Here is a 24572-nt window from a genome sequence, read left to right on the forward strand (position 1 = left end):
AAGGATCCCACCCGTGCAGTCGTAATGCTGTTAACTTTCTCGTCAATCTCTTCCATGCTAATCCAATCCTTAGACCAGTACCAGGTGGAACCGGTCCTTAGAGACTGGATAAACCATAGGCTAAGGAACAGGTGGATAAATATTCCCATGGCATAAATATAAGGGAGAAAGTGGCACAGGACACGCCACAGGGGCGCATTTTATCGCCACAGAGGCGAATTTTATCGCCACTCCTTTGGGTGATCACCATAAATGACCTATTACGGATGCTGATTGATCCATGGACTTCAAATCCCTTGAACCCCTCTGCTACGCAGATGATGTTATAATATTTCAAAGGTGTAAGGATCCGAACGAGCTATGCAGAAGGGCCTAAAGGGTCATGCATATGGCATATGACTGGGCTAGACCCACTGTGACCACCATAAATGACCTATTACGGATGCTGACTAAGGAGGGATTTGAACCCGACGGTGTTATAATACTTCTAAGAGGTAAGGATCCGAACGAACTATGCAGAAGGGGCGAAAGGGTCTTGCATATGGCCTATGACTGGGCTAGCGCCAGAGGTCTCAATGTTAACCCAGAGAAGACTGAAATATGCCTGTTCACGAGGTAGACGAAAGTGGGCGAATTTAACGCACCACGTTTCCTCCATATGATGATTTCGATATCTGCCAAGGTCAAATACTTAGGTGTGATCTTGGACAGGAAACTGAATTGGAAGTGTCACATTCAGGAGCGTACTGAGAAGGCTCACAGATGTTGGGCACTATGTAGACGGGCCTTAGGCTCGAAATGGGGCCTGAATCTGAGCATAGTCACCTGGCTCTACAGTAGCGTGATTAGACCAATACTTACTTACGCCTCAGTAGGTTGGTGGACTGCTATGGAGAAAAAGTGCAACATAAGGACCATACAACAGGTTCTGAGAACATGGTGTCTTGTCATAGGCGGACCGATGAAGACCACGCCCACTAGGGCACTGGAGACTATTCTAGATATCCGACCCATTGATATACAGATTAAGTGTGAGGCAGCCACTGCGACTATGAGACTTAAGGCGATTTGGGAATGGTTTGAGAATGGGAGCAGCTCATACCATTGCGGTATAATCGAGGCGACGATAGGAAACCTGGAAGAAAGGGAGGAGGTTTTCGATCGGATACCTGAGATGAACCTTGAAGTTGAGTGCGAGGCACTGCGGCCATCGGCACAGTCTTGGATTGACGGAACCCTAGTATTGCCATCTGGAAGATCATGTTACACGGATGGATCAAAACTAGAAGACAGAGTGGGCCTGGGGGTTTACATTGAGAACCCTGTTCTAGACTGCCTGACCATAATACGGTCCTGCAGGCGGAGATCCGGGCGATCACGGAATGCGTGAAGTGGTGTGGTGCTAACGCGAGTACGTCGAGTCTGAACATCTATACCGACAGTAAAATTGCCTTAAGGGCAAACAACAACCAGGACCGTAAGGTCACGAACGAATTGCAGTGTAAGAAGGAGATTAACGCCTTCTCTGAGGATGGGAAAATCCGCATCGTTTGGGTGCCGCGCCATAACGGAGTAAGGGGAAATGAAAGGGCAGACGATTTGGCGGTGAAGGCCAGAGGACTGCCGTCAATAAACTTGGTAAGCCCGAAGCCCTTCGGGTCGACGCAGTCCGAGTTAAGGGAGTGGGCGACGAATCCGCGTGCAACATTTTGGAAAAGCGAAATAGTCGGTAGGACGGCGAAAATCCTATGGGTGGGGGATCCAGATCGTGGAAAGACGAGGCTATTACTGAAAGGAAGCCAGAAGGAGGTCAGTATAGCTATTGGTATCATAACGGGACACATAGGACTACGAGCTCACTTATGTAAAATCGGTGCGGCAAGTGATAGCATGTGTAGGGCATGCGGGGAAGATGATGAGACTTTAAAGCATTTCCTTTGTAATTGCCCGGCTTTCGCGTCCAACAGATACCGGTACTAAGGTAGAGATACAATATCAGACATGAACCGACTAAGGGGAGTGGCATTGAAAACAATTTAAAAAATTTTCTTTTTATAGGTTTCTTTATAGTTTTTAGAGCGCACAACAAGCCCATTACTGGCTTAGGTGTATGTCCATAGTGGCATGGAGCGGATCAATATCTGCACCCTCTTTTCAACCTAACCTAACCTACCGAGTCGCAATTAGCAAGCAACTTACAACCGTAGAGAATGCAAGGAAGAAGATAAGTCTTTGCCAAGAGAGAGAGAGAGAGAGAGACCTAACCCGCATCGGAGTAACCGACTGAGTGGCCCAGAGAGCATGCAATTTTGAATATCCCTGACCAACGACAGAGTCGATATGATTACTCCAAGTCAGAATGCTGTTAATAACCACACCCAAGTTCTTTGCATGAGGAACGATTTCCAATCTAGCGTCGTTAGTGACTACACCGACATCACATGAAAACTGAGACAGCCTGTTTCTGATAACAGCACACTTGGACTTTATAGCGTTGAGACACAGGCCATTGGCTTTCGCCCACGTGCTGAATCTTGACAGATCTTGATTAAGCAGACGTATGTTTTCAGCAATCTCATCCCCAGGACTGCCGATATAAATCTGTACATCGTCAGCGTACCTATGTACCTCACAATTAGACAATTGACTCGCCAAGTCGTTACTGTACAATGAAAAGAGAAGAGGACTCAGAATTGATACGACGATACAGAAGACGGTGTGACAGATACGACAAAATAAGACAAACGAACGTAGAAGAAAACTTGTAAAGATGTCTCATCTTATCACAACACAAGGACCATTGACCATTCAAATGCCTTAGAATGGTCAAGAAGAACAAAGAAATTTATCTTGTCATTCTCCAAATTGACCCTGATCCTCTCAGTCACCTCTTCCAAGGCAGTTACGCAGCTGTGGTTAGGTCAAAACCCGGCCTGTCTCACATATAACAAAGAGTTGTCGTTGACAAAAGACGACATTTGCAAATTCAGCAATTTCTCAAAGACCTTTGACAAGGAACAAAGAATCGCAATTGGTCTGTTTTCCTTGGAATTCTTAGGCAGTGGAATGACCTTGGCATGCTTCCATGAGGAATAATAAGGGGGAGCAAGAGTCTTACAAATCTAGGATCAATGCCATCAGATCCGACAGCGTTAGACTTTAAAGTCGCGACACACTCAAAGACATCTGCGGGACCAATACTGCTGAAGCCAAAACCAGAGTCGTCATTCCTTGGAATTCTTAGGCAGTAGGATGACCTTGGCATGAAGAGTCTTACAAATCTAGGATCAATGTCATCAGATCCGTCAGCGTTAGACTTTAAATTCGCGACACTCTCAAGGACATCGGCGTGGCCAATACAGCTGAAGCCAAAACCATCGAGAGAGGGGGAGATATTGAAGCCATAGAAATTGGGATCAGTGGGACATTAACAAAGGCATCATTAAGCCCATTAACAAAGGCATCATTAAGCCAAGTTTGTTGAACATCTATTAGTAACTTTCCCAATTCCTATGTCTGGAATAGCCTTCCAAGTTCTCTTGGAGCCTATTGCAGAAGTAAAGCGTCTGTAATAGACGTCTTTCTTGGCATGGTCTCTTGCTGAGCGAAAGGCATCATGTAACTCAGGCGTTCTGAAACGTCTCCACCTGCGATGCGACATATTCCTCTCGTGAATAGCCGAACGAATATCCCGGGAGAACCACGTTTTCGATCTGGAGGACACTTCTCTAGTCTTGAGTGGAACCGTAAGTTCCTGTGGGTCACGGATATTCCTCTGTAGAAAGTCAGTTTGTTCATCGATAGTTTCCATACGAAATATCAAATCCCAGTCGATAAGCACAGCACTCGTATTTACCCTACCAATTTCTGTCAAATGTGGTTTAGATTGGATATCCAAAGTTCGGCCCATAAAAGGAGCTCAATACTCTATATCGAGAGATCGGTCTATATGGCAGCTATATCCAAATATGGTCCGATCTGGACGAAGTTCGACACAAAGGTGTAGAGGTCTATCAAAACTCACATTTTCAAATTTCATCAAAATCGGATGAAAAATGCTCTTTTATGGGCTCAATACTCTATATCGGGAGATTGGTCTATATGGCAGCTATATCCAAATATGATCCGATTTGGACCACATTTAACAGAAATGGGTGGGGGGTTCTACTAGAACACACTGTGCCAAATTTCATCGAATTCAGGTAATAAATGGATCTTATATGGTCTCAATACCCTATATCGGAAGATCGGACGGTCGGTCTATAGGGCAGCTATATCCAAATATAGTCAGATCGGAACCACACTTCACAGAAATGGGTAAGGGTCTACCAGAACTCACTGTGCAAAATTTCATCGAAATTGGATGAAAAATTACCAATTTATTGCCTCAAGACTGGAGCCAAATAACCGCTTCCAGGGGCTCAAAAGTCATAACGGGAGATCAGTTTCTATGGGAAACATATCAGGTTATAGACCTATTTGGACCGTACTGCATTCGTTCCTCTCAGGAAAACGAATCGGGAATGCCTTTGCCTCGGACCAGCAGCACGACGTCGTCCGCGTAAGCGATAATCCTCGTGCCGTCCCCATCGAGATCCATTAGGATTTCATTAATCACGAGGTTCCGCATTATCGGCGAGAACATTCCTCATTGGGGCGTTTCTCTGGTCACCTGCCTTCTGACCGCACAATCTCCCAAGTTTGCATTAATAGTCCTGCCATAAAGCATAGCATTTGTCCATTAGGAGATCTAGGAGAGGCGACTATCGCCCCAATCTCCACATTATTGAAAGCCCCCTTAATATCCAAGAAGCCCGCCAAAGTGTACTCCTTCTATCGGAGAGACGTCTCGACCTCCTGTACCACCTCGTGGAGGGCCGTCTCTACCGACCTGCCTTTGAGGTAAGCGTGTTGTGCTCCACTGAAGTTCTCCGGGTCAGTCCCTCCCCCTCACCTTCAGGGGTCAATCAGTATTTCCAGTGTTTTCAGCAAAAACGATGACAGGCTAATAGGCCTATAATTCTTCGTCGTACTGTGGTTTCTTTTTTTTCCTGCCTTGGGAATAGAGACCACCTTGACTTCCCTCCATGCCCTCGGTATGTAGGACCATGCCAGGCTCGCCCTAAAAATCTGCTCAAGCCATGGCAGGGTGACTCCAAGGGACTCCTACAGCAGTGGCGGGATAATTTAAATTGCCGGAAAGTGCGGACCGCCCACAATATCTTCTCCTCATCCACGATGTCCCTGATGAGATCATCCGTTAAGGCCACGTGTGTAGGTATTGCGTTGTCCTGATCGCCGACCTCATCTTGGCTGCCTGGGAAATGAGCCTCCATCAAGAGTTCCACAGTTTCCTGCCCACTCTCAGTGCAAGTCCCGTCCTCCCTCCTCAGGGAGCTAGGCGTGATGGGATCCTTCGAGAGCACTTTGCGCAACCCAGATGCCTCACTAGTGCTTTCCAATTCCCCACAAAATTTTGCCCAGGTGAAGAGTCACCTTTCTCGTCTCCTTCTTGAACCTGCCCTCTGCCATGTTCTCCCTCTTCTTGGCCGTGTTAAAAAGGCTTCTGCTCTCCCTCATGAGCACCTTCAGTTCCGGTGACCACTATGACTGGCTGGTTTTGCGTGGCGGTATTCTTTTGGGACATGCCTTCAATAAGGCCTTGTTTAGGCATTCAGTGACCAGATTGACTGCGATCTCCAGTTCCCTGGCGTCCTCCAGAGGCCCTCTAGGGGGTCCCAATTTCTGCATCTGTTCCCAGTCGGTCCTCCTCGGGTTTCTGTATACATATCCTATAGTGATTTGAAAAAGGGCACTGGGTGGAAACGTTCCACTACTAAACCTTTACCGAGTCAGTATTCGTCACAAGCGTTATATCTATAACCTGTTCCCTGATCTGGTTGTAGAAAGTAGGGGCGTTTCCCCCATTGCATGCGACTAGAAATAAATTAAAAGTCGAATATCCCCGAATCCAGTGGAGATATAGTAGACCTCAAGCGGACTAGTTTGGAAAAATTTCGGAAATCGGACCACAAACGAAGGTTTGGCAGCCTGAGCAAATTTTCGAAATACCAAGGTGACCAACTTTGGGGGCCTGCCAAAAGGCGCCCGGACATTTTAGGGCCTAACCATTCAAAACTTCAAAGAGATTTCTCTACCCTCTCTCACACTGCATATTTTTTTACTAATTTTTTCGATTTTTTCCCACTGTGGGACCGTCAGCCAGACGGATATAGCTTTTCCTTATCAGAAAGTGATTCTAAATCGATCCGATTTTTTTTTATCAATGGATATACCTCTCTTCCTAGTGGGGCTAAGTCTTCTTAACTTGTACCACAGTAGTGTTGTGGTGTAGTGTAGAAAATCTTTTAACTCATACTGGCTATCATGTTTTATCACTGTCTTACTAATTTTTGCAATATTATTTTTTTTTTTCTGATATTACAGTTCAACTCTACATCACTGTCAATGGATTGGATTTACAAGGTCCGGTATTTTTGCACGAGCCATCACATCGCGTGGAGTTCTCCAACAATTCGGGTGGACTTATTGAGTGTTCCGGGCATGGAAGTCCACCGCCGGAGGTAAGTTTAATTTGAAGTACGCTCTTCTGTTATTTGATATAGGAACCAATTCAGTTTCAAAACGCCAAATTTCGCAGATAAGTGCACATATTTAAGCAAAACTTAGTTTCCAAACTAATGGCAAGCACCTCCATGGCAAGCACCACCCAAATGCTTGGTCCCACATTTGGATATCAGATTCGTATTCTACACTCAAATAGCATTTATTTAAGCCCCATATTGCCATGGTCAGTAAATAAGTCATGTTTGGGGAGTGTTTCGGGCAAGGGGTGGACCTCTAGAAACTTGATCCCACATTTGGATATAAAATTCGTATTCTACTCGTAAATACCTTTCATTTGAGTCCCATATTGCCATGGTGGGTAAATATGTCCGATTTAGGGGTGTTTTGGGTATTGGGGTGGTCCACCTAACACTTGGTCCGACATTTGGACATCAGAAACGTTTTCTTATCCTAAATACCCTTCATTTGAGTCCAATATTGTCGTGATTTATCTAAATATATGTTTGGTAGGTTTTAGGGTGGGGCGGCCCCCCAGGTACCCCATCCGAAATTTGGATACCAAATTTTTGTTTTTAGGTTACTATATGAGAGCACACAAAATTTCGTTTAAATCGCACCACCCATCTCCGAGATCTAGCGTTTCCAAAAGTTTTTGTAAGGGGAGGGTCCGCTCCCCCTTCAGATATCAAAAAATGTAGTACTCTATTTTCACAACGGTATCATTATGCACCACCTGTGAAAAATTAAAGAAAATCTGTTCAGTCGTTTCTGAGTCTATAAGGAACACACAAACAAACAAACACAAATTGATTTTTATATATAAGATATCAGCCAAATCGGACAAAAAATGAGGCTTGCAAGGGCTTATGAAGTCATATCGGAAGATCGGCTTATATGGGAGCTATATCAGGTTTTTGACCGGTTTGAACCGTACTTGGCTCCATTATTGATAGGCATATTAGAATGCTATGTGCAAAATTTCAGCCATATCGAAGCTTCCAGGGGCTCAGGAAATCAAATCGGGCCATCGGTTTATATGGGAGCTATGTCAGGTTCTTGACCGATTTGAACCGTACTTGGCACAGTTGTTGGAACTCATAACAGAACACCGTGTGCAAAATTTCAGCCAAATCGGCTTTTATGGGCTCAAGAAGTCAAATCGGAAGATCGGTTTATATGGGAGCTATATCCAAATCTGAACCGATATGGCCCATTTGCAATCCCCAATGACCTACATCAATATAAATTTCAAGCGGTTAGCTCTACGCCTTCGACCTCTATCGTGATTTCGACAGACGGACGGACGGATATGGCGAGTTCGAATCAGACTTTCGAGACGATCAAGAATATTTATACCTTATGGGGTCCTAGATCAATATTTCGAGGTGTTACAAACAGCATGACTAGACTAAATATACCCCCATCCTATGGTGGTGGGTATAAAAACGTGTTGAGTTCGGCTGAGCCCAACTATGGATACCCACCACGATGGGTAACACGACCATCCTCTTTTATAACAACTCCAATAGCTTATCCATTGTGGTATGCAAATCGGGACTGGTCTGAATCATATTTGATTGAGGTCCCGAAAACTCTTATATACAAGTCACAGTTTCAGCTAAATCGGGCAACAAATCCGCTTTTTATGGGATTAAGACGCTAAATTGGTAGGTCGTACTATATGGCAGCTATATCTAAATATAGTCTGATCTGGACCACTTTTTGGTCGGATGACGGGAGGCTTAACACAAGTCATATTGTGTCAAATTCCAGCAAAATCGGGTAATAATTGCAGCTTTTAGGGGCTTATATATAGATATAGCTGCCATATAAGCTATATCTATATAAAATCCGATCTAAAACATATATAAATCGGATGTCGGCGATCGCAAAACAACTCAATTTTTAAAATTTCAGCGAAATCGGGTAATATTTGCGGCTTTTATTAGCTCAGGGATCTAAATCGGCAAATCGGTGTATGTGACAGCTATATCTAAGTAAAGTCCGACCGGAACCATATATGGGTCGGATATCGGGAGGCTATAATCGACTACCTATCTCAAATTTCAGCAAAATCGGGTAATAAATGCGGCTTTTATAGGTTTGAGACCCTTAATTGGCAGATCGGTCCATATGGCAGCTATATCTAAATATAGTCTGATCTAAGCAATATTTGAGTCGAATGTCGAGAGGCTTTGAACAACACACTTATTTTTAATTTTAGTGAAATCGGTTAATATTGTCGGTTTTTAAGGGGACGGACGGACGGAAGGACGGACGGAAGGACGGACGGAAGGACGGAAGGACGGACGGAAGGACGGACGGACGGAAGGACGGACGGAAGGACGGACGGAAGGACGGACGGAAGGACGGACGGAAGGACGGACGGATCCGATCCATTCCCCCATTGAGTCGTTGGCTAGTAATTTGCAATAGCTTGAGTAAAATTTCCACAACATATTAACAAATTTCCATAGAAAGAGATTTTGAAATTTGCACTTGGATGAAAATGTCAAACATTCACCACAATTAAGCTGTAAACGGAAAATCGCTCCCGCTCCTTTGTGTGGGAAAAGTCAATTTAGAATTTTGTCATAAACAACGGTCAGATGGGAAATCTACGACATTTTCTTGTGGTCGTCTTTCTTCGGTGTGTGTGTGTGTTCGCTCGTCTTTTTATGATCCTTGTGAATGTAATTCAGTTCCATTTTTTAATTAAACATAAATTAATGGTTACTTCTTAACTGTACATAAGGGCCTGTCCCCCCTCCACCCCTCCACTATACTGCCAAACAGCATCATTACATAAAAGCAACCGCAAGCTAATATCCTTCTTTGAGAAAATAAAATTTCGTTACGTTCTTCTTTGCAGGTGGAGTGGACACCCATACCGCCACAACAGGACATGGTGGTGCAGACAACAAATGGCAGTCTGATGTTCTATCCATTCACTGCTGAAAAGTTTCGCCATGAGGTCCATTCCAGCGTCTATAGGTGGGTATAAGCGGCCAAAGGACAAATTATTTGTTGCATGTTGTGGTCCTTGTAGTGGTGGCGGCGACCTGGAAAACTTTTACAAAAATTGACAATTTCTCTGTTTTTTTTCTCTTTTTCTTAAACTTTTTTTTATGAATTTGGGCGCATGTTGGTGCTGCATACTGTTTGTGCTGCAGATGTAAACTGAGAAACTTGGTGGGCACTGTACTCAGTCGTGAAGTCCATGTAAAAGGCGGTAAGTAATGTCTCATTTGCTTTAGCCCATAAATATTTATCAAAATTCCGGTTATGACATGGCGGAAAAACGTTATTCATTTTCCAAAATGAGTATCCAAAAGTTTGGGTTTTTTTGTTATCAACGACGGAACATAAATTTCTATAGATTTACTTCGTAGAAGTATTCGGGTGTGAGACCTTAGGCGATGGGAGAATGGATTGAGGATGGGAGCAGCTCATACCATTGTGGTATAATCGAAGCGACGATAGGGAAACTGAAGGGAACGGAAGAGGTTTGCGATCTGAGATGAACCTTGAGGTCGAGTGCGAGACACTACTTCCAGCGGTACACTCTTGGATTGACGGAACCCTAGTTTTGCCATCTGGAAGATCATGCTACACGGACGGATCAAGATGAATCTATTACGACTTCCAACAACTGTGCCAAATACTGTCCAAATCGGTCTATAAACTGATATAGCATCCATATAAACCGATCTCCCGATTTGACATCTTTAGCCCCTGAAAGCCACAGTCGTTCTGTTATGACTTCCAACAACTGTGCCAAGTATGGTCGTAAAACCATAAAATTATGCCTTTCAACAAAATTCACTTTGTTTAAAACGTTAGCAGAATCCATGGTGGTGGGTTCCCAAGATTCGACCCGGCCGAACTAAAAACGCTTTTACTTGTTACAAATTAGAACAGAATACATCATGCATAAGTTTAGCCAAATCGGATAATAATTGCGCCCTCTGGCGGCTCAAGGAATCAAAATCCGAAATCGGTTTATGTGGGGGGCATATCAGGTTATTAACCAATTTTGACTATACTTCGTACAGTTGTTGACTTTCAACCCAAAATGCTTTATGATAAGTTTCAGCCAAATCGGATAATATTTGAGCCCTCTAGCGGGTCAAGATATAAAATTGGGAGACTTTTTTATATGGGAGCTTTATCAACCGATGAACCGATTCAGACCATACGAACCGATTCAGACCACATGAACCGATTCAGACCATATGAACCGGTTCAGACCATATGAACCGATTCAGACCATATTATACGAAATCGGACGGACGGACGGAAGGACGGACGGAAGGACGGACGGAAGGACGGACGGAAGGACGGACGGAAGGACGGACGGAAGGACGGACGGAAGGACGGACGGAAGGACGGACGGAAGGACGGACGGAAGGACGGACGGAAGGACGGACGGAAGGACGGACGGAAGGACGGACGGAAGGACGGACGGAAGGACGGACGGAAGGACGGACGGAAGGACGGACGGAAGGACGGACGGAAGGACGGACGGAAGGACGGACGGAAGGACGGACGGAAGGACGGACGGAAGGACGGACGGAAGGACGGACGGAAGGACGGACGGAAGGACGGACGGAAGGACGGACGGAAGGACGGACGGAAGGACGGACGGAAGGACGGACGGAAGGACGGACGGAAGGACGGACGGAAGGACGGACGGAAGGACGGACGGAAGGACGGACGGAAGGACGGACGGAAGGACGGACGGAAGGACGGACGGAAGGACGGACGGAAGGACGGACGGAAGGACGGGCGGAAGGACGGACGGACGGAAGGATGGACGGAAGGATGGACGGAAGGATGGACGGAAGGACGGACGGAAGGACGGACGGACGGAAGGACGGACGGAAGGACGGACGGAAGGACGGACGGACGGAAGGACGGACGGACGGAAGGACGGACGGAAGGACGGACGGACGGAAGGACGGACGGAAGGACGGACGGACGGACGGAAGGACGGACGGACGGAAGGACGGACGGACGGACGGACGGAAGGACGGACGGACGGACGGAAGGACGGACGGACGGAAGGACGGACGGAAGGACGGACGGAAGGACGGACGGACGGAAGGACGGACGGACGGAAGGACGGACGGACGGAACGACGGACGGACGGAAGGACGGACGGACGGAAGGACGGACGGAAGGACGGACGGAAGGACGCACGGAAGGAAGGAAGGACGGAAGGACGGAAGGACGGACGGAAGGACGGACGGAAGGACGGACGGAAGGACGGACGGAAGGACGGACGGAAGGACGGAAGGACGGAAGGACGGACGGAAGGACGGACGGAAGGACGGACGGAAGGACGGACGGAAGGACGGACGGAAGGACGGACGGAAGGACGGACGGAAGGACGGACGGAAGGACGGAAGGACGGACGGAAGGACGGACGTAAGGACGGACGGACGGAAGGACGGACGGAAGGACGGACGGAAGGACGGACGGAAGGACGGAAGGACGGACGGAAGGACGGACGGAAGGACGGACGGAAGGACGGACGGAAGGACGGACGGAAGGACGGACGGAAGGACGGACGGAAGGACGGACGGAAGGACGGACGGAAGGACGGACGGAAGGACGGACGGAAGGACGGACGGAAGGACGGACGGAAGGACGGACGGAAGGACGGACGGAAGGACGGACGGAGGGACGGACGGAAGGAAAGACGGAAGGAAGGACGGACGGAAGGAAAGACAGAAGGAAGGACGGAAGGAAAGACGGAAGGAAAGACAGAAGGAAGGACGGACGGAGGGACGGACGGAAGGAAAGACGGAAGGAAGGACGGAAGGACGGACGGAAGGACGGAAGGACGGACGGAAGGACGGACGGAAGGACGGACGGAAGGACGGACGGAAGGACGGACGGAAGGACGGACGGAAGGACGGACGGAAGGACGATATTTCGTTAGAATGTGATCTTTTGTATTATGTTATGTCTTCAAAACTCGGCCTATAGATTAAATTATGGGGAATCAATGACCCTCAAGAGTGTATTAAAATTTATTGAATACAGTGTGTATTCAATAAATTTTAATACACACTGATGGTCATTGTTTCCCTATTATTTAATATATAGACCACCCCAAAGTTGATGTTTACGATTAAAATATGGTTAGCTTTTTAACAAGATCTTAATTTCACTTATTGCTGCCCAATAACAACATTTATTTTGTTTAAAGCTTAAATTTGATTAGCAAAATCCATTCACTCAACCATACCATGACGTAGTGAATATATCATCCTCCTTGCAGGGGTCATGGCATAGGCAATAAGTTTATGAGAAAGTACTCTTAATTATCGCTTCTAAATGTTGGCTTCGTTTCATTTTGGTCGACAAATAATTCGGGCATTATCTCTGCGGCAAGTGATGAGGCGTGTATGGCCAAGCAGCCTGCCAACCAGCCACTGCCATGACTTGACAATAAAAACTAAGTACTAATTTATTATACGGAGTCCTTGTTGTGTGGCAATGTGGATTAATATCAAAGACGCAAGATCTTAAATGGCCACAAATGACTGGGGATTAGTTGTAGTATATTCATGTCGTCCTTCCAACACAGCCACTGCTGCTCACTACGGCCTCGAACACCCATACCATTCTTCATTACACTATCAAGTTTCAAGTACTTGTCCTACAATGAAACAAACATCATTAGAGTCGTTAAATCACCCATCCAAGCAACCATTCTCCCAAAGACAATGTATTATCACCATGTTATCTTGATGATGAAGTATATGTGTGCGTGTGTGTGCGTGAATGTGAATGTGTGCGAAAACTTACCACAAACAGACCTACATAAAATCATTCTCACACTCTCACCCTCCGATACATTTAACAGCACTCAACCACATACATATCCAGTGCTCGTCCTGCCTGCCTGCCTTCCATTGTGCGCTATTCATTCATTCATTCTAAAAGAAAATAGAAAAAGTTGCTATCTTTAAGTTAAATCTATTATGAACGGACCACAATTGCTGATTGCCAAAAATTAGATGGCCTATGCGGAGGATTTTATTTTCTTTTATTTCTCCACTTTACACAAACACAATTCCTTGGCTGTTTTTTTTTTTTGTATTTGTTGGTGATTCTTATACTCTACCTCAAACTCACATGTTGGCAAAAATAGAATTGTTGAGGTTATTGTATTTTTTTTTGTGTTGTGCCATTTAAGTGGAATTAGGAGGTCAGTAAGCTAAGCTAAGTCAAAATTTGTGGGATTTTGTAAAAAAAAACACAAATAAAATGTTGAATAAATGCCAAATCGGACAAAAATTGAGGCTTGTAAGGACTCAAGATGTCAAATCGGCAGATCGGTTTACATGGGATCTATACCAGGTTACAAACCGATTTGGACCGTACTTAACACAGAGGTCAGAAGTCATATCAGAACACTGCATGCAAAATTTCAACCAATCGGACTAGAATTGCGGCAAACCGATTTGGACCGTACTTAACACAGAGGTTAGAAGTCATAACAGAACACTGCATGCAAAATTTCAGCCAAATCGGACACAAATTGCGACTTCCCGGGGCCCAAGAAGTCAAATCGGGAGGTCGGTTTATATGGGAGACTAGCCGAATCGGGCCCGTTCTGCTGCGCCTTCTTTACCTTTTTATATCTATTTAATTGGATAGCACTCATTGATGTGTGAGAATTTGTCTCTTCTCGGTTCCTTGTGGTAATGTTCTCTTTAGGGAAGGGATGGCACCTCAGACATTTCGACTCAAATACATTGGGTTGCCCAAAAAGTAATTGCGGATTTTTCATATAGTCCGCGTTGACAAATTTTTTTCACAGCTTGTGACTCTGTAATTGCATTCTTTCTTCTGTCAGTTATCAGCTGTTACTTTTAGCTTGCTTTAGAAAAAAAGTGTAAAAAAAGTATATTTGATTAAAGTTCATTCTAAGTTTTATTAAAAATGCATTTACTTTCTTTTAAAAAATCCGCAATTACTTTTTGGGTAACCCAATAGAAAGCAAATTGGCTCTTCATTTGGTCAAATAACCCAATTAAAAACCCAAATAACCCATTTGACGTATCTTTAAGAGCAAAAGCGGCACCTAGACTTGAACGCATTTTTAATGTCATATTCGTAATCTACTCCCAAATACCTTTTATTTGAGTCCCATATAGCCATGGTTGGCTAATATGCCCATTTGGGGGTATTTGGGGGTGTACGACATCCCATTACTTGGACCTAATGTTTTATGCCATATTTGTAATCTACTGCCTAATACTTTTCATTTGAGTCCCATATTGACATGAAGTTCGAATATATCTGTTTAGAGGAGTTTTAGGCTTGGGGGGGGGGGCCCGCTGGGTACTTGGACCCAACATTAAATACCATATTCGATTTTTGGTCTCCAATACCTTTCATTTGTTACCCTTATTGTGCCCATCGGACCACTTTCCGATGTGGTTGCCAATTTTGGGGTAAGGGGGAGGGTCCGCCTCCTCCCGATATCTGAAATTTATATAGCCTATGTTCCCTTCCGGACAAACGTACGCAATCTATGAAAATGTTAAGAAAATCATTTGAGCTACATAACCTTTAATATGCCTTTTTGGGTGAATTTTGGGGTTGGGGAGGCCCGATGGGTACTTAGACTCAAATTTTAATACCATATTCGTATTCTACTCTCCAATACCTTTCATTTGATACCTATATTGTCCCGATCGGTTCACATTTGATTTTGGGTTGTGTTCTTGGCATAAGGGGGAGGGTCCGTCCCCCCTCCGATATGAAAAAATTATATAACCTATGTTTCCTTCCAGACCAACCTACACAATATGCGAAAATTTTGAGCAAATCGGTTCTGCCGTTTTTCAGTCTATACGGAACAAACAAACCGTGTCCCATATGTCCGTGGGGGTGGGGTGACCCCCTAGACATCGACATGAAATTGTATGCCAGATTCGTTATCTACTCCTGCGTACTTTTCATTTGATACCCATATTGTCCTTATCGGTCCACTTTTAATTTTGGGTGGTGTTTTTGGATGAAAAAGTTCCAGCAAAGAAGTCTTTTGAAGGCAAACACGGTGGTACATGCAAACCGGGAAGACCAAAAGCCCAAAGGAAAGATCAAGCAGTGGGAGACACCTCGAAACTTGGTGTTAGGGCTTTTAGAATGAGCGCAGAAGATCGAGGCGCTTGAAACGAATTGTCATTAGCGAATTAAAGTAAAGTAAGTTTTTGGGGTAACGGTGGAGGGTCCGCCCCCTTCCGTTATCAACAGATTATAAAGCCTATTCCTACTTGCTGACCATATTTGTAATCTACTGCCGAATACCGTCCATTTGAGTCCCATATTGTCATGATAGTCAAATAAATCTATTGTAAGGGGTTTTGGGGCTGGGGCGACCCTACTGGTACTTGGGCCCAACTTTTACTATGAAACTCGATCTCTACTCTTGAATACCTTCCATATGAATACTATATTGCCCCGATCGGTCCACTTTTATTTTTGGGTAGTACTTTTGTGGTAAGGGGGAGGGTCCGCCCCCCCCTCTCGATATCAAAAAATTATGTAGCCTATGTTTCCTTTCAGACCACCCTACACAATCTGTAGAAATTTCAAGACAATCGGTTCAGCCGTTTTTGTGTCGGCACGGCACAAACAAAAATTGCAGCCGAGTTAGACCCCATTTCGATGTCAAGAAATGCTACCATTGTATATTCCTTGACAGCGAGAGAACCCTCTATGTAGCCGACTAGGTGGTGAAGGGCTGTTTTAGTGGATTTGCCTTTACCATATGCATGCTGCTGCCGCGACAGGCGATCTCCAGGGATCTTTGCCTTAAAATATGTTTCCATCAACCATGAAGGATACAGATTATGTTAGGTTGAAGAGAGGGTGCAAATATTAATCCGCCCCATGCCACTATGGACATACACCTAAGCCAATAATCGGCTTGTTGTGCTCTCTAAAAACTTTAAAGTAACCTCTAAAAAGAAAATTTTAAGTTAGGAATTCCGTACTACTTACAAAATCCTTAATTGTTTTCAATACCACTCTCCTAAGTTGGTTCATATCTGGTTTTGTGTCTCCGCGTAACTGCCGGTATCTGTTAGATGCGAGAGCCGGGCAATGACAAAGGAAATGCGGGGTCATCGCCGCACCGATTTTACATATGTAAGCTCGTAGTCCTATGTGTCCCGTTATGATGACCTCCTTCTAACTTTCTTCCAGTAATAGCCTCGTCTTCTCACGATCCATAGGATTTTCGCCGTCCTACCGACTATTTCGCTTTTCCAAAATGTTGCATGCGCATTCGTCACCCACTCCCTTAACTCGGACTGCGTCGACCTGAGAGGCTTCGGGTTAACCAAGTTTATTGACGGCAGTCCTCTGGCCTTCACCGCCAAATCGTCTGCCCTTTCATTTCCCCTTACTCCGTTATGGCGCGGCACCCAAACGATGGGGATTTTACCTTCCTCAGAGAAGGCGTTAATCTCCTTCTTACACTGCAAGACCTTGCCCTTATAGCCAGTTTACTGTCCGTAAAGATGTTCACACTCGACGTCCTCGCGTTAGCACCACACCACTTCACGCATTCCGTGATCGCCCAGATCTCCGCCTGCAGGACCATATTATGGTCAGGCAGTCTATAACAGATCTCAGTCCCTGGGTTCTCAATGTAGACCCCAGGCACACTCTGTCCTCTAGCTTTGATCCATCCGTGTAACATGATTTTCCAGATGGCAATACTAGGGTTCCGTCAATCCAAGACTGTCCCGATGGCAGCAGTGCCTCGCACTCGACTTCAAGGTTCATCTCAGGTATCCGATCGGAAACCTCTCCCCTTCCTTCCAGGAATCCTTTCGTCGCCTCGATTGTACCGCGATGGTATGAGCTGCTCCCATCCTCAATTCATTCTCCCATCGCCTTAAGTCTCATAGCCGCAGTGACTGCCTGACACTTAATCTGTATGTCAATGGGTCGGATATCTAGAATAGTCTCCAGCGCCCTAGTGGGCAAGGTCCTTATCGCTCCGCCTATGCGAAGATAACATGTTCTCTGAACCTGTTGTATGGTCCTTATGTTGCACTTTTCTCCATAGCAGTCCACGAAAATATTGAGGCGTAAGGAAGTATTGGTCTAATCACACTCCTGTAGAGCCAGTGGACTATCCTCGGATTCCGGCCCCATTTCGAGCCTACGGCCCGTCTACATAGTGCCCAATGTCTGTGAGCCTTCTCAGTACGCTCCTGAATGTGACACTTCCAATTCAGTTTCCTGTCCAATATCACACCTAAGTATTTGACCTTGTCAGATATCGAAATCGTCTTATTGAGGAAACGTGGTGCGTTAAATTGGCCCACCTTCATCTTCCTCTTGAACGGGCAGATTTCAGTCTTCTCTGGGTTAACATTGAGACCTCTGGGTCTAGCAGTTTTAGATACAAACTTCTCTTGTGTAAATTTCAAGTCTAACTGAATCTTTATTTCAAATTTTCCTTAACGCTAGCTTAATAAATAAATGTTTACAATTAGCTGATGAATTCTTCATAGTATATGTTTTCATTATGGCTCGCTATGGGTGGTCAAATGATATGTTTACAATTAGCTGATGAATTCTTCATAGTATATGTTTTCATTATGGCTCGCTATGGGTGGTCAAATGATATTTGCATTGATCTCTGTTTCTCTGTGGCTGGTTGGGGTAAATGGATTTTGTATATACAAAATCCATTTGCGACAATTTCGTTGATCATGGATTTTTGCTAATGCTGCAAAAATCCATAGTCATAATGAATTAAAATTCTGCGGACAGCGTGGGTGGCCCTGTAACTCCCCCAACGCTTGTTTCGGGCTCCGTCCTCGGAGTCGATGATAGATTTAACTTAAATCTTTTTACACTTTGATATGAAATAAGTATAATTATAATTGATATTAACAAATACAGACATGTATAATGGTAATTTGACACTTTTTGATGTTTTTCAATTTTGTTTCTATTTTGGACATTTTTTGTGTCCAATATTTCCATAGTAAGTTCTTCTTTGGTTGTATTTGTAAATGGTATAGCTTTAATAAACTCAGGGTTTAAATAATGGTGTTTAATAGTGTTTTCGACATTTGTAAAAGATTGATTTTTAAGGTATAAAGTACAATTTTTGTATTTAATCCATTTTGTTCCTTCTACAAAAATATTATGACCACAAGTAGTTTTCATTTTGGTTTTATGAAATTTCTGTATTACAATAGAGCCTGGCGTTATAATTTTTATTGTTTCTTCTGCTTTTTTCTTAATTCTAATGCAATTTTTTATTATGGATTTTGTAAAAATATCGATAATACATTCATCATTTAATTTTACAAGATTGCTTGCTTTTTCCGATTTCTCATTAAATTCGTAAACAATACCGTCTTTTAACAATATTTCTTTGTGCTTAAAACTAATTGTTTCATTTTTATCATCCAAAATTTCAAAAAGACGATATTTTTCATATTTTTCTTTTCCGTATTTAGGAATTAATAGAGTAAATATAATAATATTATGCTTATATAGTAATGACACTAAATCAATATTTTTAAATTCTTCGTCAGATTCTATCAGTTTTGTTTCTTGGTCTGTCGAAATATTTCTTGTGAGGATACCTAATCGGCTGGTCAAAATAACGTCCTCTATTGTGTCGATAAAATGAAGTAAAGAATTAATGTCATTGTGTATTTGAAAACATACTTTCAAATAGTAATAATGTTCCCTAATCTGAGTATTTAATACAAGACTTTTTATTTGGCTGGAAATATATCTTTCAATATTCAAAATATTTTTGTTTAGAATTTCTATCTGTTCCTGTATTGTTGCTACTAATTATTTCGTTTAACAGCATTACCCCTTCTAGTGGTTTGTTGCACTGGGAATCTTACGTTCTGTGCGTTTTGGAATTTCTTTTTCTTTTTAACATGTGTTTTATAATAAATTTGTTTTGAATTTTGGTCTTTTAAATGAGAGTCGTCAATTTTCCTTCCTTCTATTTTCCTGAATTTCTGATAATTTTTGCCTCCTCTAGTCTCTTTGATATAATTGATGCCGTCTTCTAGAATTTTTTCTCCTATCCTTGATTCATTCAGTTTATTAATTACTTGTTCCTTTTTCTTTAGCATCCTATCATATATATCCGGGTATTGAGATTCATTAATCTTCCCTTGAATAAAATCAATTGGTTTTATATTTGTTGTACTATGTATAGTATGGTTGTAGAAACCATTTATTTGAATCATCTGTTCTTCTATAGAAATGTCAATTTTGCTTTGCTTGAGAATTCTTAAATGTTCATTGATAGTATTATGTAGCCTTTCAATATCGCTATTGCTATTATGATTTAAACTTGATGTAAAGTTAATTTCAATATTCTTTTCTTTTAAGAACTCCATCATTCCATGTGATTTCATTCCGAGTTCGTTATCTGTTACAATTTTTTCAATATTTCCATAAGAGCTTAAATATCTTAAGATGCATTTCCTAAATTCGGGGTCTGATCTATTGGTAACACGAGTTATAAGTGCTACTTTACTAAATTTGTCTATCATGGTAACAAATATACTTTTATTTATGGAATAAAATACATCCATATGGATAATTTCATGTGGTCTTCTAGGGGTTTCAGATATTTTATAAGGAACTAGATCTGGAATCCTTTCGTATTTTGACAGCATACAAACTTCACAATTGTTTATAAATTCCGATACTTTCTTATACAAATATGGGTAATAATATTTATCTTTAATTTCTTTGTAGTTTTCATTGCATCCTCTATGGTTATTTTTCAAATGTTCATTAGAGATTATCTCTTCTAAATACTCCTCGTCGAGGATATCAATTAATTTCTTGAGACATCTGACAATTTTTAGATTACTATAATCTTTAAATAAGATTGATTTTAATTTATTAAATATGTCATCATCTACAAATAGTGCGTTTGTTTTTTCGTGATCAAAATGATTTTCTATAATTGTTTTCAGGAAATCATCGTCAAATTCCTTTGCCTTTATTACTTTTCTTTTGTGGTTATGTATGACTGAGTTTCTAATTGATACAGCGCCTGATATTATTTTTTGAAATATAACTTGATTGTCATAAACATTTATTGGTTTTTGCAATTCCTTAATTGAATTTAGATTTTCATTATTGTTAAAATTTTGATTTGATGATATGGTATTATTAATTTCAATTCTACTAAGACAGTCTGCCACCTTATTTAGGTGTCCTTCTTTATAGTTTATTTCATAATCATACTCTCCTATTTGAAGTCTCCACCGCATTAATTTCGAATTTGGCTCTTTTAAGTTATTTAACCATATTAGTGGTTTGTGGTCAGTAAAAAGTTTAATTTTCCTGCCATAGACATATGGCCTAAATTGTTTTAAACACCATACAATTCCAAGACATTCTTTCTCAATGGTGGAATAGTTTATTTCGTGTTCATTCAAAGTTCGAGATACGTATGCAATCGGTTTATCGTTCTGCGATAGAACTCCTCCAATAGCAACATTGCTCGCATCCGTAGTAATTTCAAAAGGTAAACTGAAGTCGGGATAAACTAATATTGGAGCATGAACCAACTTTTCCTTCAAAATGTTAAATGCATCGATGTAATTTATATCTTTTATATCTAAAATCGAGTCCTTTTTCAAGTATTTAGTCATGGGTTTAGTAATGTGTGCATAATTTTTTATGAATCTTCTATAATAGCCCGTCATTCCCAAGAATCTTTTTATTTCCTTTTCAGTTCTAGGAATTTGTAATTTTCTTATAACTTCAATTTTAGCTTGGTTCGGGGACACGCCTTCTTCATTTACTGTATGACCCAAAAATTCGACTTCTTTCCTGAAAAATTCACATTTATCTAATTGAATTTTGAGCCTTGCATTTCTTAATTTGTTAAGCACTGATTTCAAATTTTTTACATGTTCTTCTAGTCCATTGGAAAATACAATAATATTATCCATATAAACCATACACTCCCTTTTCGAAACATTTTCCCTTAAAATATTATCTACCAATCGTTGAAAAGTGCTCGGTGCATTTTTCAACCCGAATGGCATTCTATTAAATTCATAATGGCCGTTATCTACTGAAAATGCAGTTTTTTGTCTGTCCTTTTCATGGACTTCGATTTGGTGAAAACCGCTTTTGAGGTCAAGAATAGAAAAATAATTCGATTTTCCTAACTTGTCTAATATATCTGTTATATTTGGAATCGGATAATTATCCTCAATGGTTTTATCATTTAATTTTCGATAGTCAATGACTAATCTAAATTTCTTCATGCCCGATGCATCTGATTTCTTTGGTACAACCCAAACAGGACTGTTGTATGGACTACTGCTCGGTGCAATAATTCCATTACTTAACATTTCCAAAATCTGTTTTTGGATTTCATCTTTGTATATATAAGGGTACCGATAAATTTTACTTCTTATTGGTATTTCATCAGTGGTATCTATAGTATGCTTAATTTCGTGGGTAAAAGTCAATTTTCCATTATCAGAAAGTAAAACCTTAAAATCCCTAATTAGTTTCTCCAATTCTAATCTCTCCTTAGAATTAAGGTGTTCGGTTCTAATTTTCTTTAGAACTGAATCAACATCTATAATTTCGCTATTGATTTTTCCACTAATATCATTAATATTATGAATTTCCGAAATTTCTTCATACGTCAAAATCACTCCTGTATCTAAAACAATAGGTTTATTTGATTTATTATTAATCTTTACACACACTTCTCCATTTTCACATTTATAAAGACCTTCATTGAGAATTATTCCATTACCCTGCATAATATTATTAATTAATACGTCTCCATTTTCTAAAGGAAGACATATTTTACAATCTTGCTCTCCCGGTGGAATAGTTATCTTTACTTTCGTCGTTATTTTCTCAGAAAGTAATGGCAGTTTTGAACCATTTAGAAGTAAATACATCCCTTCGTAATTTATAATCGCTTTATTTTTCAATAAAATGTCGTTGCCTATTAATCCTTCAAAATTATTATTAAAATTGTAAACATAAAATTCAAACATTTGATTTGGCAAATTAAATTCCCTGAAAGCCTTCACCACGGCTTTATGTGTAACTATATGTGAATTTTTTAAAGCTAACATTTCCTTTGGTCCTTTTAATTGTACTATTTTACTTTGATGAAAAACATTTGGATTCACTAAGGAGTTTGTGGCTCCTGTATCAATCAAAAATTTGCACTTGTTAATTACTATGTAGGTGAGTTCATTGGAGCTGTCTGACAAAAATTTCCAATATCCATTGGTGTTGGTCTATCACTATCATTTATTGGCTGATTAGTTGAATCACTGCTAACGGTGTTATTTTGAAACGGGTTGTTTCGATTATTACTATCATTCTGTCTCGGAATATAATTTTGATATTGATCCTGATATCTGGTATAATTTTGATTCTGATGTTGATTTTGTCTGTGTCTTTGATTTTGATATTTATAGTTTTGATTTTTATTAAAGTTCGTATTTTGATTCACGCTTTTATTTCTATTGCAATGAGTAGAATTTGTTTCGTTTTTATTTGGAATTGGATTAGGATTATAGAAAGCATAATTCGTATCGTAAAGTATTTTCATCGCATTCTCGATATTATTTGGATTTCTACAAATTATAATGGAACGCATTGGTTCAATTAATTTGTTTTTAAATACGTCCAATGCTACCCTTTTATTAGCTGCAATGAGAGCATTGTAGCCCGCTTCGTTTTGATGTAATGATCGAGTTTTCATGTTAAGTCTTCTGAGATAAGTTATTATCTCGTCATAAAAATTCTTTGCATTAGTTTTAAATTTAACTGATCTTAATTTATCATATAACTGTTCATCTGTTAATCTATCGCCAAAGTTGTTAATAAGGGTTTCTTTTAGCTCTGTCCATCTTGTAAGGTGATTGTTTATTTCGGAAATGTCCTTAGCCGGTCCACTTAGTTTTGACTTAATTATGTCTAAAAATATTCCCTTCGACAAGTCATCATAGGTTTCTAAAATTTGCGTAATTCTGTCAACTAAGTCAATAAAGGTGTAGAGTTCGCTAAAACTACCGTTATAAACCGGTAATGTTGATAAATACTTTATAGGGTCAACCGTGACTCCGTTAAGTGCCATTTTACTATTATTTAAATTTTTTTTGTCTAAATTAAAACTTTTTTCTTTGCTGATTTTTTTTTTATCAGAAACAATTTTTTTTTTAGCGTAAAATTTTCACAATTTTTTTTTCACAATTTCTTAATATTCACTATTATTTTCTTATTAGTTACCATAAATTAGAGTTATCAGAAACAATTTTTTTTTTTTTAGCGTAAATTTTTCACAATTTTTTTTTTTCACAATTTCTTAATATTCAATATTATTTTCTTATTAGTTACCATAAATTAGAGCTGGTATGTTTCTCCCTCTTTCTTCCTTTATCCGTCGTATGGTTTTTCCTGCTGCCCGGACAAAACCTTTTCCTGGATTCCGAAAGTAAATCCTTTTCGAGGATTTATGTTTTCATCCTTTTTCTTCCTTTATCCGTCGTATGGTTTTTCCTGTTGCCCGGACAAAACCTTTTCCTGGATTCCGAAAGTAAATCCTTTTCGAGGATTTATGTTTTCATCCTTTTCCTGGATGGTGTTGAGTCGTGGATACCTTGTAGGATCCAGTTTTAGACTGCGCCAGTTTTAGATACAAACTTCTCTTGTGTAAGTTTCAAGTCTAACTGAATCTTTATTTCAAATTTTCCTTAACGCTAGCTTAATAAATAAATGTTTACAATTAGCTGATGAATTCTTCATAGTATATGTTTTCATTATGGCTCGCTATGGGTGGTCAAATGATATGTTTACAATTAGCTGATGAATTCTTCATAGTATATGTTTTCATTATGGCTCGCTATGGGTGGTCAAATGATATTTGCATTGATCTCTGTTTCTCTGTGGCTGGT

At 41.2% G+C, this 24572-nt stretch overlaps 1 protein-coding gene and 1 long non-coding RNA gene across 6 annotated transcripts in view; one reads left to right on the forward strand and one right to left on the reverse strand.

The window, feature by feature from the left end:
• Nucleotides 1-24572, forward strand: part of LOC106093173 (cell adhesion molecule Dscam2) — a 324166-nt gene that overhangs the window by 85594 nt on the left and 214000 nt on the right. For all 4 annotated transcript variants that reach the window (XR_009398464.1, XM_059369629.1, XM_059369636.1 and 1 more), the window contains exons 2-4: nt 6448-6584; nt 9461-9582; nt 9762-9820. Coding sequence is in view for 3 of the 4 variants with exons in the window: in XM_059369629.1 (XP_059225612.1) it covers nt 6448-6584; nt 9461-9582; nt 9762-9820 (318 nt within the window). In the remaining variant the exon portion in view is untranslated. The remainder of the gene's footprint in view (nt 1-6447; nt 6585-9460; nt 9583-9761; nt 9821-24572) is intronic.
• LOC131997843 (uncharacterized) overlaps nt 12821-24572 on the reverse strand; it is a 47281-nt gene continuing 35529 nt past the window's right edge. The window contains exons 2-3 of one of the 2 annotated variants that reach the window (XR_009398469.1): nt 13419-13538; nt 12821-13258 (exon numbers count right to left, since the gene is read on the reverse strand). This is a non-coding gene — a long non-coding RNA (uncharacterized LOC131997843). Of the gene's footprint in view, nt 13259-13407; nt 13539-24572 lie in introns of both variants that reach the window. The other variant, XR_009398467.1, reaches the window with a different exon arrangement.

Source organism: Stomoxys calcitrans, chromosome 1, assembly GCF_963082655.1.
Source record: "Stomoxys calcitrans chromosome 1, idStoCalc2.1, whole genome shotgun sequence".
NCBI lineage: Eukaryota > Metazoa > Arthropoda > Insecta > Diptera > Muscidae > Stomoxys > Stomoxys calcitrans.